The 14,324-nt window shown below is 47.2% G+C and overlaps 1 protein-coding gene across 1 annotated transcript; it reads left to right on the top strand.

Annotated features, from left to right (window-relative positions):
• The first annotated feature begins 106 nt into the window (after window positions 1–106).
• On the top strand, window positions 107–14,038 carry LOC144159541 (neuronal acetylcholine receptor subunit beta-2-like). The gene is made up of 7 exons (XM_077691106.1): window positions 107–338; window positions 1,049–1,200; window positions 1,992–2,036; window positions 5,625–5,922; window positions 7,069–7,398; window positions 9,283–9,606; window positions 13,846–14,038. Exons 1-6 carry the CDS (start codon window positions 257–259, stop codon window positions 9,603–9,605), a joined length of 1,230 nt encoding a protein of 409 aa, XP_077547232.1. The 5' UTR covers window positions 107–256; the 3' UTR covers window position 9,606; window positions 13,846–14,038.
• Window positions 14,039–14,324: the final 286 nt, after the last annotated feature.

Raw genomic sequence — 14,324 nt, 5'->3', positions numbered from 1 at the left:
TCGGGGGCGTCTACAACCCTCTGTGTAGCGTCAGCTGGGTTCGATCACGAGGACTATCCGCTAAGGACAAAAGGTGGCGCTTTCGCGGCTAGAGAAACGCCCACCTCCTTTTGCCGAGCTCTGGTCATAGCTAGGGGCTAGAACAGAACGATCGTGTCCTCCAAAAGAAGATCATCGCGAGAACTCTCGTGGGGTGGGAGGTCGCCGGCGACTTGGAAGTTGCGGGTGCCATTCTTCATACTTAGGGGTCTGAGCCATGGCAGCGCCCACCTATTTAGGTTTCGCTTTTGCTCTGTCGTGCATCGTCTGCTGCTGTCTCGTCGTCCTTCACTGCTCTGGTGAGTACTTCTTTTAGATTCTGATGGACATTGGTTTCTGGACTGTAATTTTGGATGCAACTCACTTTTGGGGGTGTTGATTTTGTATTCTAGCGAAGGACACGTGATTAGTTCTGTTCTGAGACACGGCGCGGTTCATATTATTCACAGAGAAGGCAAAACTATTAATTTTGCTAGGCACCCTTCCCTGAACCATTGACGTGCTTCTGATGAGTGCTGGGGGGTGGGGTCGGCTTCGTGCCGTTGGTGACCTACTTCGGAGCAGGTATCAAAACGCAAAAAAACGATGGTTATACGATATTTTGCACATACGAAATGATTCCATTGTTGTAAACTTATACAGAACATAGTACTACGGCACAATTCAACGGCCTTTTGCTTTGAAGGGGTTTACGACGGAATTAAATTTTTGATTCCCCATTAGGTCGGATTATAAAGAGGACACTACAATTCGTTTTGAGAATTGTACTCGCTTGGAACAAGTGCAAAAAAAAAAATGTTCGAAGCAAAGTTTGCAACAGAATGCATGAAACGTGTGCGTGGTCACTGTCCGTATGCGATAAGCCAGAGCTTTCCTAGAGACAATAACGAACATGGGTAAAATGTACCCGAGAGAACTGCACTAAATGTTCTGTTTTACTTAAAGTTCACCGTAGTGACAAGTCGGAAAATTGGTGATTGGTGTCTTAATAGCCTAAAATCTGTCGCAGATGCGAAAGAGGTGGATCAGCAAGTCCTCAAGAAGCTTCGCCAGAACCTGACCGACTCTGCGAAGTATGACAAAAACTACCAGCCACTCAACAGCCACTCGTCTGACACGGTGGTTAACTTCACCGTTTACGCTAAGCAGCTGAGATACATGGTGAGTGCTGCTTGAACCGCTAACAGCCACTTGATTAACCACGTTATTAACCACGTAATTAAACGCCGCTCACTGAACCATTCGGGGCAAGCACCAATTTCGGTTTACAGTTTGCTTGTTGGTATAAGCATGGGTGGCCTATGTGAACCGCCCGCTGTATTAAAGCTGATCGCGTTACCAGGCAAGCCATAGCTGAATGCCTGCGTGCGCTTGTAAGTCGTTATCCTTGCAAAGGACGGGGTGGAATTTGCACCGTTCATTATATAGCTCGCCAGATGAGGGAGCATCAGGATTCAATGTCCCTGTCCATTAAAGCAAATATTGTTACTTATTCCCTTTGTAAGCTGTATTAGACAATTGCAGCATTGCGTAGCCGCATTTCTTAGATCAATGTCAATCAATTGGCGCTTGGAAATTGGTATAAAGTTTCTAAACATCTACCAAAGTAGTGTTTACCCAGAATGCAAGCAAGAATAACCTGAATAATAATTTTTTTTTGACAAGACAAAACCGATTTCCTATTCGGAAGCTGGCTGGTGTGGGAAATGAATCTTCGTATAACGTGCACGAATGATGTAAGAAATTGGACCTATCAAATTCTAAGCCACCCAAAATTTTCGTACCGAGCACGAAAATTTGAACTTGTTTGCTGTCTTCTTTGTCAATAAATGACGTCAGTAAATGTTGAGCATAGGAATTCTCTGCATGCCAATGCTGCTGTTTAAATATGAATAGCAGTTCTCATAATACCTAAACCACAGTGGTTAATTATTTTTGTGATTCTTTCTCAGATGCCAGACTGGGACTACATGTCACTATCGGCATTCTGCTGCATGGTAAGAGCACCTCCAGTGCATACTCTTCCTTTTCCGGAATGAGAAGGCGTACGCCCCCAGTGTACTTCAAGGGTCAAAGCTCGGGCCACTCTTATTCCTGATTTATATTAGCTACTTCTCCTCGTTGGTAACCTCCGAAATAAGTCGTATTATTGACAATATATACTGAGTAATTTATTGTGAAATTATTTAGAGCGTATATTCTGAAATCTTTCAGCCTAATATAACTAGCATTGCTACCTGGTGTCTTGAATGGCAAGTTGAACGTAATACTAAAAATGCAAATCCTGCGTGTATCCTCTACCCTTACCACTCCGTCTGTTTACTTTCTTAATAACACTCCTCTAAAATAAGTCATCTCATGTAAGTACCTTGGTATTCACATGACACCTCATTTATCCTGGGTGCTCCACACCAAACATAAAACTCAAAACGTTAACCGCATACTATGTTATTTATGATAAAACTTCCTCAACACTCCCGCTTGCACTGGAGCTGTTACTTGTAAATGCAGGGCACTTTAGGGGCTCGCCTTGTCGCCGTAGCTCGCTCCTGGACCAAAGTAGAGCCACAGGGCGTCCCATCGTAACAGCCGTCGTCTCGGCGTAATCCAGAGGCTTCGAACGTCAAATGGTTTATATAGTCATAAGCGTTCGTAACATGTGAACCGCTTGCGCTTGTCATACATCTCCCCGTTGCTTAGCGCAAAGAAATGTGTAGGTACATTTGAGGCAAAATATAGGTAATTAACCGGCAGCGCCCGCGTTCATTTAATTAGGAACACTCGTTGGGTTGGTTTTTACGATAGTAAGCGAAAAGATATGACAGTGCAACGCCGGCACGTGCGGGAGAAAAAGCAGGCACGAAAATAACAGAACTCCCGCTGGCGGGGGGCGCGAGCACTGTGAAGGCGAGAAATTTGAATTGCGTTGGGTGGTAGCAGTGAGCGGGTAACGGTGCTACAGCCGATTATGGCGAATCACTGCTCTGCACTTCCGACAGCTTTCAAATTGAGTGGAACGGCTTTATTTTATTTATTTTTTTTCAAACACTTTGCGCCCTAAAGTAGCGCACGCCACGCCTGTATCGAATACTACTCATGTCGTACTAACGACCTCACTCGAACTTCAGAATAATTTTATTCGTTTCTATCAAAACCGCCGTGCTACCATAACAGCCATGAGAAATGCTGTCTGCCTACCTTCTTCGTTTTCATCTTCTAAACTTTTTTGCGTTTAACCCTGTTTCATCAATTGTACAACCATCCCCAACTCTGCGAATTAATTCCTCGGCAACACTATACGTCCCAGCGCATCGACCCCTCTCACAAGGTTGGTTTTGATCCATGCAACACTAAATACTTTCGTCCTTTATTTTCCCCGGGCATATTGCGAGTGAACCCACCTTTTATGACATAGTTGCCATTCATTCCACGGGGAATTTTCAGCTTCGCGAGGATTTAGCCAAGACTGTATATTCAGGAGTAATATAATCACTTTTTTATACTTACTGTACCCTTTTTACATCCTTTTAATTCTAATCCACACCGCTGGGTAATTCGTTTGGCCGGAATGTACAATAAATAGGTATAATCTAATAACGTAGATAATATGGCACGCTGTTTCAATACAACGGGCAAAGCCTCAAATACTTACATATTTTGAGCCACTCCAACCTACCCTTATAAGGAAGAAATATCTGTATGGCACACAGCAAAAATTTACATCAAGGAAACTGCAGATTCAAACTGCATGCATCAAAATAACATTAACCCGCTCCAAAAATCTGCGTGAGAGATCTCTTCCACGCTTCTTTGAACTATGTAGTCCTTTTTAACAGTGGAGCAGTTTAAAGGAGCCATAAAGAGAAAACACAAGTTTAGTTCATTCAAAAGATTGCCTTGTTATAACCATGCTGACACCACTTTTAACGTAAACTTCGCTCAAATAAGCTATATAATTAGGAAAAAAGGGAACGGCCATGCGACCCGCTCGCTCATTTCCCGCAACAGAACCTATGATGTCATTCGAGTCAGCTTTGCGATTGGCGGAGGCCGGCGAAAGCAAGAGCAAATTAGGCTGAGCTTATAAGCTTGCCGAACGAGCTATTTGCGCCCAAATTTAGGGCACATTCTTTATAAAGCAGCAAGAATCGTGGGACAAACCGTGGAAGTTACGTAATCACACGTACACATATAAGTACCGATGCTTACTGCTGTTGGTAGTGTGCGCACTATGCTTGGTTCAGCTGCACAGGACTGCGGGGCTTTGGATTTGTCTCAGACGACACTGGCCGACTGACGCAAGCAAGGGTGTCTTACGCGACCATATATGTCGAGCGAGCACTATGTTTGACGAAGCGAGTATTTTCTCCCTAAACGAAAACCAACCGAAGGCAGAAAACGGCTTGCCATGGTATGGTGGCGCCATCTAGGTTGACTAACAGTAAACGAGGCTCCACGCGGGAGGAGGAGAGTCGAGTCCGGCCGTGCCCCAATCGGCTGCAGAGCGATCGGTTTCAGTGATGTCATTGCACACCAGGAAAACGCACGATTTAGCGGGAAAATCAAAATTTTAACTGAAATTGAATTATTTCTCAGTGAATAAAGCATCGTTTGCATTCGGACAAGCGCTGGGGGCACTATAAAACACGAAATCTTTCGAATAAAATAAACTTGTATTTTGTCTTCATGGCTCCTTTAAGCTTGAGTTCCATCGGTGTCTGGCGTCGCTAAAAAATCGACGCAGCAAAGTGGAAAGGGGAGAAGTGCTAGGCCAGAAATTGGGAGGGTAAGTGGCGAGGAGGCAAGGAACCGGAAAGCAGGCGTGGGGAGTGGGGAGACGTTCGGGTGGGGGAGCGCGCGTAAGGAATTTGCCAAAGCTTAGTGATGACGTAAGCTCTGACGTGCAAGTGTTCTAGTTGAGACGGCATGCGCTCGGCTGAAACGGTGTCCGATGTGCCAGTATGGTTAGTAGACCTAAGAAAAGCCAAGTTAATGCTAGTGAAAGCCACCAGATCCGCTGTTGCCTCATTCTTCGAACCGCGATCGCTAAGTTGGATGACGCTTTTTTTTCTCTTTTTTGAATCAACAAAAGTGACGATCTTTTGGTTCGCGAACATGCCGAACTCTCTGGAACAGGGGTCGGCAACATGGGGCTCGCGGGCCGCATGCGGCCCGACGGGCCGTAATATGCGGCCCCCAGCACGTCGTCAGAACCCACACCCTCCCCCGGTCACTTCCCATCGAAGGCCGAGACGCCAGTTTTGACCTCAAATGGGGTTAGACTGGACACAAGAACATAGAATTGATCGCATACAGTTGTCATTGCCCCATCTTCACACTTAGCCAGATTATTGTCACTTATTGTCAAATATTATTGTCAATTCGCTAAACTTTTTCGGTTCGCCTGCAAAGCTCCCCCCCCCCCCCCCCCCCCCCTACGATTTGCCGTGCGGCCTTCCGCCGTGTCTGGTTCATGCAACTCGGCTCCCCACCTGAAAAGGCTGCTGACCACTGCTCTGGAATATTGTCATGTCTGAGTCTGCAACCAGGTGACCCACCGGGTTTTATGTTTATGGTCATTGCAGCACTGGATCGACGAAGGCTTGTCGTGGACTCCGAGTGAATACGACGGGATGACGGAGGTGACCTTCAGCGACAGTGACGTATGGGTCCCCACGCTCTCCGTGCACGAGAGCTACAACAGCTACGGCGTCCGACTCTTCTCGTCGGTCAAGGCGGACCACCACGGTAACGTGGTCTGGTGCCCGCTGGTGTCGTTCGGCATGCGCTGCTCCATGGACCTTACCGACTACCCGTACGACGAGCACCGGTGCGCCATGAACATCTCCTCTTGGGCGCACGGCTACAAGCTCAAGCTTATTGGTACGCGCGTGTTCAACCTATCTTCTCTTAATCTTTCTTGGGCTTAAAAACCCGGAAGTTTTTGTCTGTCTGTCTGTCTGTCTGTCTGTCTGTCTGTCTGTCTGTCTGTCTGTCTGTCTGTCCCTCGATTCAGGCTTCCGGTCAAAAGTTAGAACAGTATTTCAACGAGAGGTTTCTGTAAGTAGAACTTTACAAACCACTTAATCTGTAAACACGCCTCATGCTTGTCAACATTCTTTAGCAAAAAGAAAGCATTGAGCATATATAAGGCAAAACATTAAAACATAATTGTTAATTGAACATGCATGGCTGCTTCATTTTTGCTGTAGCGAATTAAAAAGTACGCATTGGAAACAATATTTTGACCCAAAATTACAAAACGCGCTTGCGCCGCCTCCTGGCGGCATCTGAAGAAGTCCAATAGTAACGAAAGGCTCCAGTAGATGGCGCGCGAGCGGTGGAACGCGCTAAAATTGAATTCACTGGACCAAACCTCCACTGTGTTTATCGTCGGAGGAGCGGGACGGGAGGCGAAGACCGCGAGAGCTGGGTGGGAAAGAGAAAAGAGGCATTTACGTACCGGGGTAAACCGAAGACCACCTTTTAAATGCAGAGCATTTCAGTAACTCACAATGTCACCCGCGTTGACGTCCGTAGTCCGCACCGCACCCCTCCCTACTATATAAAAAAGAAAATACTATCCGGCGCTAGGTTCCGATCCCTCGAGCCTGCGAGCGGAACGCACTGTACACGGTGCTCTACCCACTGCGCCACAAAGCCGACACAGAATGGGACTCTACTAACGCGCCTTATATCGTTGACTCATTCAGATTACTGCTGACGAGCGCTCTCTCGTCAGCAGTTGCCACAAGTGCAACAACATTAACGTAAGCCCCCGGAAATGTTCTGCATTTGATCGTGCCCCTCACGAGGGGGATGTTTCATTGCGTCTTCTCTCGGTCGCGGGACCCGTGGCGCCATCTGGCGGAGGCACGGCACAACTCGTAGCACTTTCTTTGAAAAAAAAAGCGCCTCTAAAGCGCGGCAAATATGAAATAGGGATGACGCGCTTTTTTTTGCGACATTTGCAGCGAAGCAAGCAGATCCAGGGCCATTTTTTTTGTTCTTTTTTTCCCTTTTCGGCAGGCAAGCTAGCCAAGAAAAACTTCGACGAGCACCACCCCGACTGGGAGGGTTACTTCGAGTCGATGGACATGACCGAGTTTCCGCACCCGGAGCAGGGCTCGGACCCCGTGCTCCGCTTCGTGCTGTTCATCAAGCGCAACGCGCCCAACTACCACTTCACCGTGGTGCTGCCCAGCGTGGCCGTCTCCATCCTCACGCTGTTCATATTCTGGCTGCCGCCTTCCTCGGGAAAGAAGGTGACGCTCGGCTGCGCCAGCATCATCATCATCCTGCTCATCATCAACAACCTCAGGCACGACCTCGGCGACAGCATCCACGTTCCGCGCGTCGGTGAGTGACCACGACGATGGGGAAGCCGCTGCTCCCTGTGCGGTTTACCCACCCCATGCTGCGCCGCTCCAAACAGTTCCTTTCTTCAAATTTTCCCTTGCCTAAGCCTAGTTTCCCAACTAATTATCTCTCTCTCTCTCTGCTTCCTATCGTACGTACGCCAACAGACATCCTCCTATTCATCTCGCAGATGAACGTAGGATTGATTAAGCCTTTCTTCATTGAGTACCAGCAACGTAGGGATCAAGGATAAGGAAAAACATCGGGTGGAAATGTCTTAAATTGTGGTTTTTATCGACACCGCCAGTCTTGAATCGATGCTTCATGCGAAACCACTCACGGTACAATCCAACTTATGGGCGTGTATCAAACTGCGTATATCAAAATATGCCCGTAACAAATTTTCCGACTCGCTGACTGGTTATAACGAGGGTATTTCCTCTTTAGTAAGTTGGTAACGCAAACTTTCGAAGAAAGAGAGCTCGAAGTGGGACATAATGGGGGAAAGAGTATGGGTTATATTGCGCGCAGAAGAAGAAAAAGAAACGGTCATAAACCGTAACTGGTTCCTTCCTTAGCAGCAAATTTTGCAAACAGCATATAATTTTGCAGTTTGTATTCTATTTTCTAGTGTAACCCCCCTACAACAATGCCCGATGGGCGATGTAGGTACTTGTAATAAATAAATAAATAAATAAATAAAAAAGGAGAACTCTGCTAAACAACCAAAAACTAGCGTGCCCCGTAGCCGCAGAAATTAGACGCATAGCTTAGCATGGGCTCCAGATCGCACGTGGTTTCGCGGTACGGCGGACACAAACTGGGAACGCTATGTGCAGCAACAATTCTGAAATTTTTAACATTTCTGGGCTCAGGGCCCCGATAGGGAAAGTATTTTCTGGCAAAAACGTCGCTTTTTAGAGCTAAAGCTTCATTACTCCACGTACAAACTGAGAAAACGCCTCGTTCCGTCAATTCCTCTTATCGTCAGTCTGAACTTCAAGCTCAGCCATTGTGAAACACCAGCGCCTCGTACGGTTGCACGGAGTAGAAGCGTCTACACGCACGTTCGTTCAAAGGGAAAGGTTGAGGAGAGGAGATATGGGGAAGAGTGATGGCGCGTACCATCGGAAAACGATACAAGGGGGCACTGGCTGCAGCCAAGGTCCCTCCTCGTGCCCGGCAGCTGCGCCGAGCAGCGTATATGTTTTAGGGGCTAAGCACCTTAGTGGTTCGGGCTGTCGGTGTCTCCTGTCGTCGTCGTCTCAAGTCGTCACGGTAGATCAAGTTGTCAAACGATGGTCAAAAAAAGTGTATGATGGATAAAACCGGCTCCAAATAAACTAACAAAATTAAAACTAATTTAAAATACAGAAATAATCAGGAATTAATTGCATTAATAACAGAAATTTCTTAAATTCAGTCAGAAAATTGGTTTCAAATTCCAGGGTTTCTTCTGAGAGGCATACTTCTTCGCAAGCTTCGGCGTGTGACACGAAGACAACTTACAACCAGTCCTCTCGTTTAATTGCTCAAAAACGATTCAACGCAATAGAGGGTGCTACCGCCTCAGCAAGAGCGCAATTGCTCCTCCCACCGGCGCTTCTCCGGCGCCCAATCACAGCGCGCCGGTTGGCAAGAGAGAGATACTTTTTATAGACTTATAATCTTTTAATACACTTATACACTGCATGCTTCGCCCCTCCCCAGGTTTCACGTTAGTATAGATGGCCTAGGATTTTTTTCCTGCAGTGCAATTGTGTGGAGCAAAAACTGGGCTAAAACTCGACAACGTTGATTTAACTGTGTTCAACCACGGTAAATTGCTTTGCTTTGTGTTCTGGCCTGCGTTGCCGAAGTAACCTGCTGGATGTCCTCTTCCAGTCAGGTACCTCGGCATGACGTGCCTGGCCGTGGCCGTTGCAACGCTTATATCCGTGCTGGTCCTGAACATCGTCAAGAGCCCCATGGTGTTTCGACCTCCCGAGTTCCTCGTCTCCCTGCTGTCGGGCGTGCCCGGCCGAGTTCTCTTCCTTTGTCCGCTGCCAGCGCCCCGGGCCGTGGACCACGAGCAGCTGACCGACGCCACCACGCCGCTGGACAAACAGGACATCATCACTCGGCAGGAGTGGTTCCTGGTGGCGCAAGGCATCGACCGCGTCGTGTTCCTCATCTACGCCATTTTCTTGCTAGCATACCACGCCTGAGGTGCGTTGAAGACTGCGCTGAATGAGCGCTGTCATGAAACTGAATTCAGATTAGTCGTGAGTCACGTTTCTTGCACCTGCAACGCTCTTTAAAAAAATTAAAGCTGTTCCACCCAACGTGAACGCTGTAGGAAGGGCTGAGCAGTGATTCGCCATGATGGGATGTAGCGCCGTTATCCGCTCACTGCTACCACCCATCACGCTCTTCGCTGCCCTGTCTCACTCCTCTCTTGAGAAATGGAGGGGACGTTTGTCCAATGCAATTGAAATTTTCCCGCCTTCGCAATGCTCGCGCGCCCCCTGCCTGAAACAGCGTCAGTGGTAGTTCTGTTCATTTTGTGCTAGTTTTTTCACCTCGTATGTGCCAGCGCCACCGGCGCCTTACTGCGCAGTTTGGAACGCGCCATTTTTTTCTCGCGCTGCCACTTTTTTTTTTCGCTTACTATCGCAAAACCCAACCCAGCGAGCGTGCCTAACGAAATGAACGTGGGCGCTGCTGGTTAATTACGTATATTTTGCCTCAAATTTACCTAGAGTTTTCTTTGCGTTAAACAACGGGGAGATGTGTGACAAGCGCCAGCGGTTCACGAGTTTCGAACGGTTATGAACTATATAAACCGCTTGGGTTTCGAAGCCTCTGTGGGACGCCGCTACGACGATACACCGGGGTCTTAGGTCCTTTATATCGCTGTACCGCCTGATTCCGGCAGTCGAGCATTATTCTTATGCGTTACCGCGAGCTGCGACAACGAGCTGCTCTGCGCTTAACAAAGAAGGCAGGAGGTAAAAGGGAGGCAGAGAAGTTAATCTGGCTAGAGCCTAGTTTGTTGTCCTGCACGTTGAAAAAGGAAAATGGGCAAACCAGAGGAAGCAGAGGAAGGAGAAATGTTGGAACAGTGAGTACACGGGTACGCCCAGCGTTAGGACACTAATCGTTCGAGTTATGTCCAGTGGTTACTAATTGTAGTTTTTGAGGCAGTACAAGAAACGTCTGGGCCAAGCACTGTGGACATACGCAGAACTCTCAAGGTCAAAACTTTATCAAATGATCGTTTCACAGTTGTTATGCAATACCATGCCAAATGATTTCCAGTTTCCATCTACCAAGCGTCGTTGCTATGATGAACGAGCCGGAACGTGACGGTGCAAGTAATTGGGCTGTGAAAGAATCAGCGTAGGCTTCGGGAAGTGGTGAGAATGGCGGAGTTATAAATCACATGCTTAGAACAGCGTAGAACCAGCTTCGATGGCTCCTGGTAACAAATATACTGCCGAGAATCTACATGAGCGCAGGCAAAGTGGCATCGTAAAGCGAGGTCGGATCACAACTACTTCAAAGCAACATCAATGCCGTATCAATGTTGCAGTATCGCAGAAGGATCGTATCAATGCCGTAGCACAACTGTATAGCAGCTGCTTCGCGTTTCACGTTATCGGTTCGTATAATCATCTGCCAAGTTTCACGCATTCTTCAAAATATTGGCTTCCTTTCCTTCCCAGTCTGGAGTGACAGACAATATCACTGTTCTTTTGTCGCTTCCAAAAAGAACGAAAACGTATTTAGTAGGTTAATTTCGTTAACAACGCAAGCAAAGTAAACCGAAAGTTTTATAAATCAGTATGATGTATCTTCTGAGCTGAGTACCGTCAAGGGCTGGCGGCTCTGTCAGCTTTCATAGCGGTCCCAAGCATGAGAGAAAAGGCAAGAAGTTTTCACCAGCATTGTTTCAAGTTTTCTTCTCTCGCGCCTAACAACGCATGTTATTTATTACAGATGTAATTTTATGTTACTTAACTGCAGGTCCACAAATACGAACGGCGACATGAAAAATTAGTGATAAATGTTTGCTAGCGACGTATTTCGACGTTTTTCAATCAAGTGGTGTGAAAACGTATCGAAATGTCGCTTTTTTGGTTGGGGAGGGTGAATGCTAGGGGGCAATGCCGAAGTATGGTAAGGAATCAGCCCTCAACAGCTTGTATCTATAGTTACTATGTACCTATGTAACTATATATGTAACCTAGGTTACTATGTAACCTATAGTAACTATGATTGTATAGTTACTATGTACGTCAAGCATTCTGAAAACTAACTCAGATATCAGGCGAACCAACGCTCCTAGAAACTACACGGAAGACTACGCCTACTACTACTGCGGTATTGTAAACAAACGTTCTACTAACTTCTTCCTGATTTCACGCTTTTGCTCTCATATTTCGTAACGCCCAGTTCCCCGAATTGTGAGGGGCAGGGGCATTACTGATCAACTCTGCGAAATCCGCCTACCAATACATATAGGCATCTTAAAGGGACACTGAAGTGAATTTGTCAAGCTCCCGTTTTTTCTTGCACTGCGTAGACTGGCTCAAATTAGCACACTTTTCATCGTTTATCCGGTTTACAAATCGGTAATTATTTTACAAAGCGCGAAAGAAGAAAAACTACCATGCGCGGTTTGCGGCGGCCGCACCAACTAAGGCTGTGACGTTGAGAGGAGGGGCGCCGTGATTGGACGATGCCGAAGGTTAGCAGTCAAACAAGTTTCGGTTTCGGTTTCGGTTCTGTAAAACATAACCAATGGCGTTGTTGGATGGGCATTCTCAATATCTCAGTAATCATCGTACCGCGCTTCTGCCATGTTGGCGGCTGTAAAATGCACAAGATAAGCCTCCCAGGACGGCTTGTAGTCGTAGCATTCACTAGCCGAGACCTACGCAGTGCATGAACGCCCTCCGCGTACCCGCAGACGCCCAAATGTCATGCGCTTTTCCCCCATATTTCGAGCTTGCCTCCCTCATGCCTGTATCGTAAAAAGCGTGTTCGCACCAGGCCAAGGGTCTGTTCATTCTGGCCTGTGCCCACTGCCTGCAAGCAGTCGGTGCCTATGGCAACAGCACGCCAACGAGAAGTCGCTAGCGCGGCAGTGCCAGCCTGCGCGTGTTTTGTGAACTAGTTCGTATAGACATGAACGTTGCGGCCCAAAAAAAGGTGAACACAATATAGAAAACATCGGCGGAAAACATAAAAGTTAACTTACAAAAAAAAAAAAAAAAGTACGTACCCGCGGGGATTCGAACTCGTGACTTGCAAAACATTTGCGGTGAACTACATAACGCCTTAGCCCACTCGGCCACGAAGCCGGATCCGCAGGCCTTCCTAATATAAGGTATATATTGCACAACCGGTTTACACTTTTATTTAGTTTTGGCATTTCAAACAGCTTAGGTGACTATTTGTTGTACTGCGCTCGTGCAGTAAGCGTCGCCCGAGTTTCCAGAGTAGCTCACGTCTAGCAATTGCATTTCGTAGACGGAAAAGCGTTCGCAGATGCGTAGTCGTGCTGCTGACCGCTGTTCTTGTTCGCCCAGCGCAAAAAAGTGCTTTCCGCGCCCTAGTTTTACGCTGTACGGTAAAAATATCAGTTGATTTTATTTATTTAGTACCTATATTAACTTCGCTGACTCTTCTCCCGCCTTCAAGAGGCCTTATATTTTCCTACTGGCGTACCAGTCGTAGACGGAAAAGCGTTCGCAGATGCGTAGTCGTGCTGCTGACCGCTGTTCTTGTTCGCCCAGCGCAAAAAAGTGCTTTCCGCGCCCTAGTTTTACGCTGTACGGTAAAAATATAAGTTGATTTTATTTATTTAGTACCTATATTAACTTCGCTGACTCTTCTCCCGCCTCCAAGAGGCCTTATATTTTCCTACTGGCGTACCAGTCAGCGAAGCGTCGCATGTGCGCTTGTGCAGCGCCTGTGTGAAGCGACCTTGACTTGGAGCTAGATACAGTGTACAAACAAACCAAGTAAAGAAAGGCACATTCTTCCATTCACAAACGTGTCCTGGCTTCGTTCAACTAAGCGAACGAATTGCGACCAAGCAATTTTTTTAACCTCCTTGATTGCGACGACCCGCCGGCGGCCGGCGGATGAAACGCTCGGCCGACTGACTCTGTCTGAAGGCCGGGGAGCCGTGCAGTAGCGCAGCCAGCCAATTGCCACCTCATCCCCTCCTGACGTCACACGAAAACGCCACAGAAAATGGGCGAGCGTAAAGAGAGGAGGACAGCATTTTCGAATTAGTTTTTCTACTAAATAAAATCGCGTAAACGCGCCTAGAGTGGTCGAAACATGGCCTGGGGACTCCGGACTACAATTTGCGCTAGTAATCCCGCAATGTTTACATATCACTTCAGTGTCCCTTTAATAAACTAACTTTTCACCTTTCCTCTTTTTTTTCAGTTCCCATGTGGCGACAATCAACTCGAAACCATCAAACAAACTGTGGACGACGCAGACTGGCGAGGTTTAAGTTATTGACGGAGCTGCTTTTCTTGTTCCCTGCAATAAAAAAATGGCCGTTTGGGCTGCCGTGAGAGTGCGTCAAATAAACTGGGCAAAAAAATGTGATGCATTTATTGCATTGATTGTTTTACATATATTGTTTCCGTGGTCTAACGCGCCGAAGCTACACGTGGGCCATCAGGCGCGCCGTATGTTTAGGGCTCGGGGATTAATTTCGACCGCCTGAAGATCGTTAAAGCAGGTTAAAGTACTGACACGTAAATTTTGTATTACGTTTTTTTCGCTTCAATGGGAGCCTGTTAGCCCACTAATTATAGAATGGCACATTAGACGGTCGATCGCAGCGTAAACAATCATTTACGGCGTCGTTTATTCGCGTCTGTTTCGGTTTCACAAAACGAACGCCGAACGGCCGC

The sequence above is a fragment of the Haemaphysalis longicornis genome, unplaced genomic scaffold, assembly GCF_048455015.1.
Source record: "Haemaphysalis longicornis isolate Haplotype H1 unplaced genomic scaffold, Haemaphysalis longicornis Haplotype H1 scaffold_10, whole genome shotgun sequence".
Classification (NCBI taxonomy): Eukaryota; Metazoa; Arthropoda; class Arachnida; order Ixodida; family Ixodidae; genus Haemaphysalis; species Haemaphysalis longicornis.
This window is presented reverse-complemented; position numbering and strand designations above follow the sequence as displayed.

What these genes read in the sequence shown, in the direction of transcription:
- LOC144159541 (XM_077691106.1), top strand. Translation starts at nt 257, where the DNA reads ATGGCAGCGCCCACCTATTTAGGTTTCGCTTTTGCTCTGTCGTGCATC. An exon ending in CTAAGCAGCTGAGATACATG is followed by an intron (nt 1,201 to 1,991) that starts GTGAGTGCTGCT and finishes ATTCTTTCTCAG; the next exon opens with ATGCCAGACTGGGACTACAT. An exon ending in CATCCACGTTCCGCGCGTCG is followed by an intron (nt 7,399 to 9,282) that starts GTGAGTGACCAC and finishes GTCCTCTTCCAG; the next exon opens with TCAGGTACCTCGGCATGACG.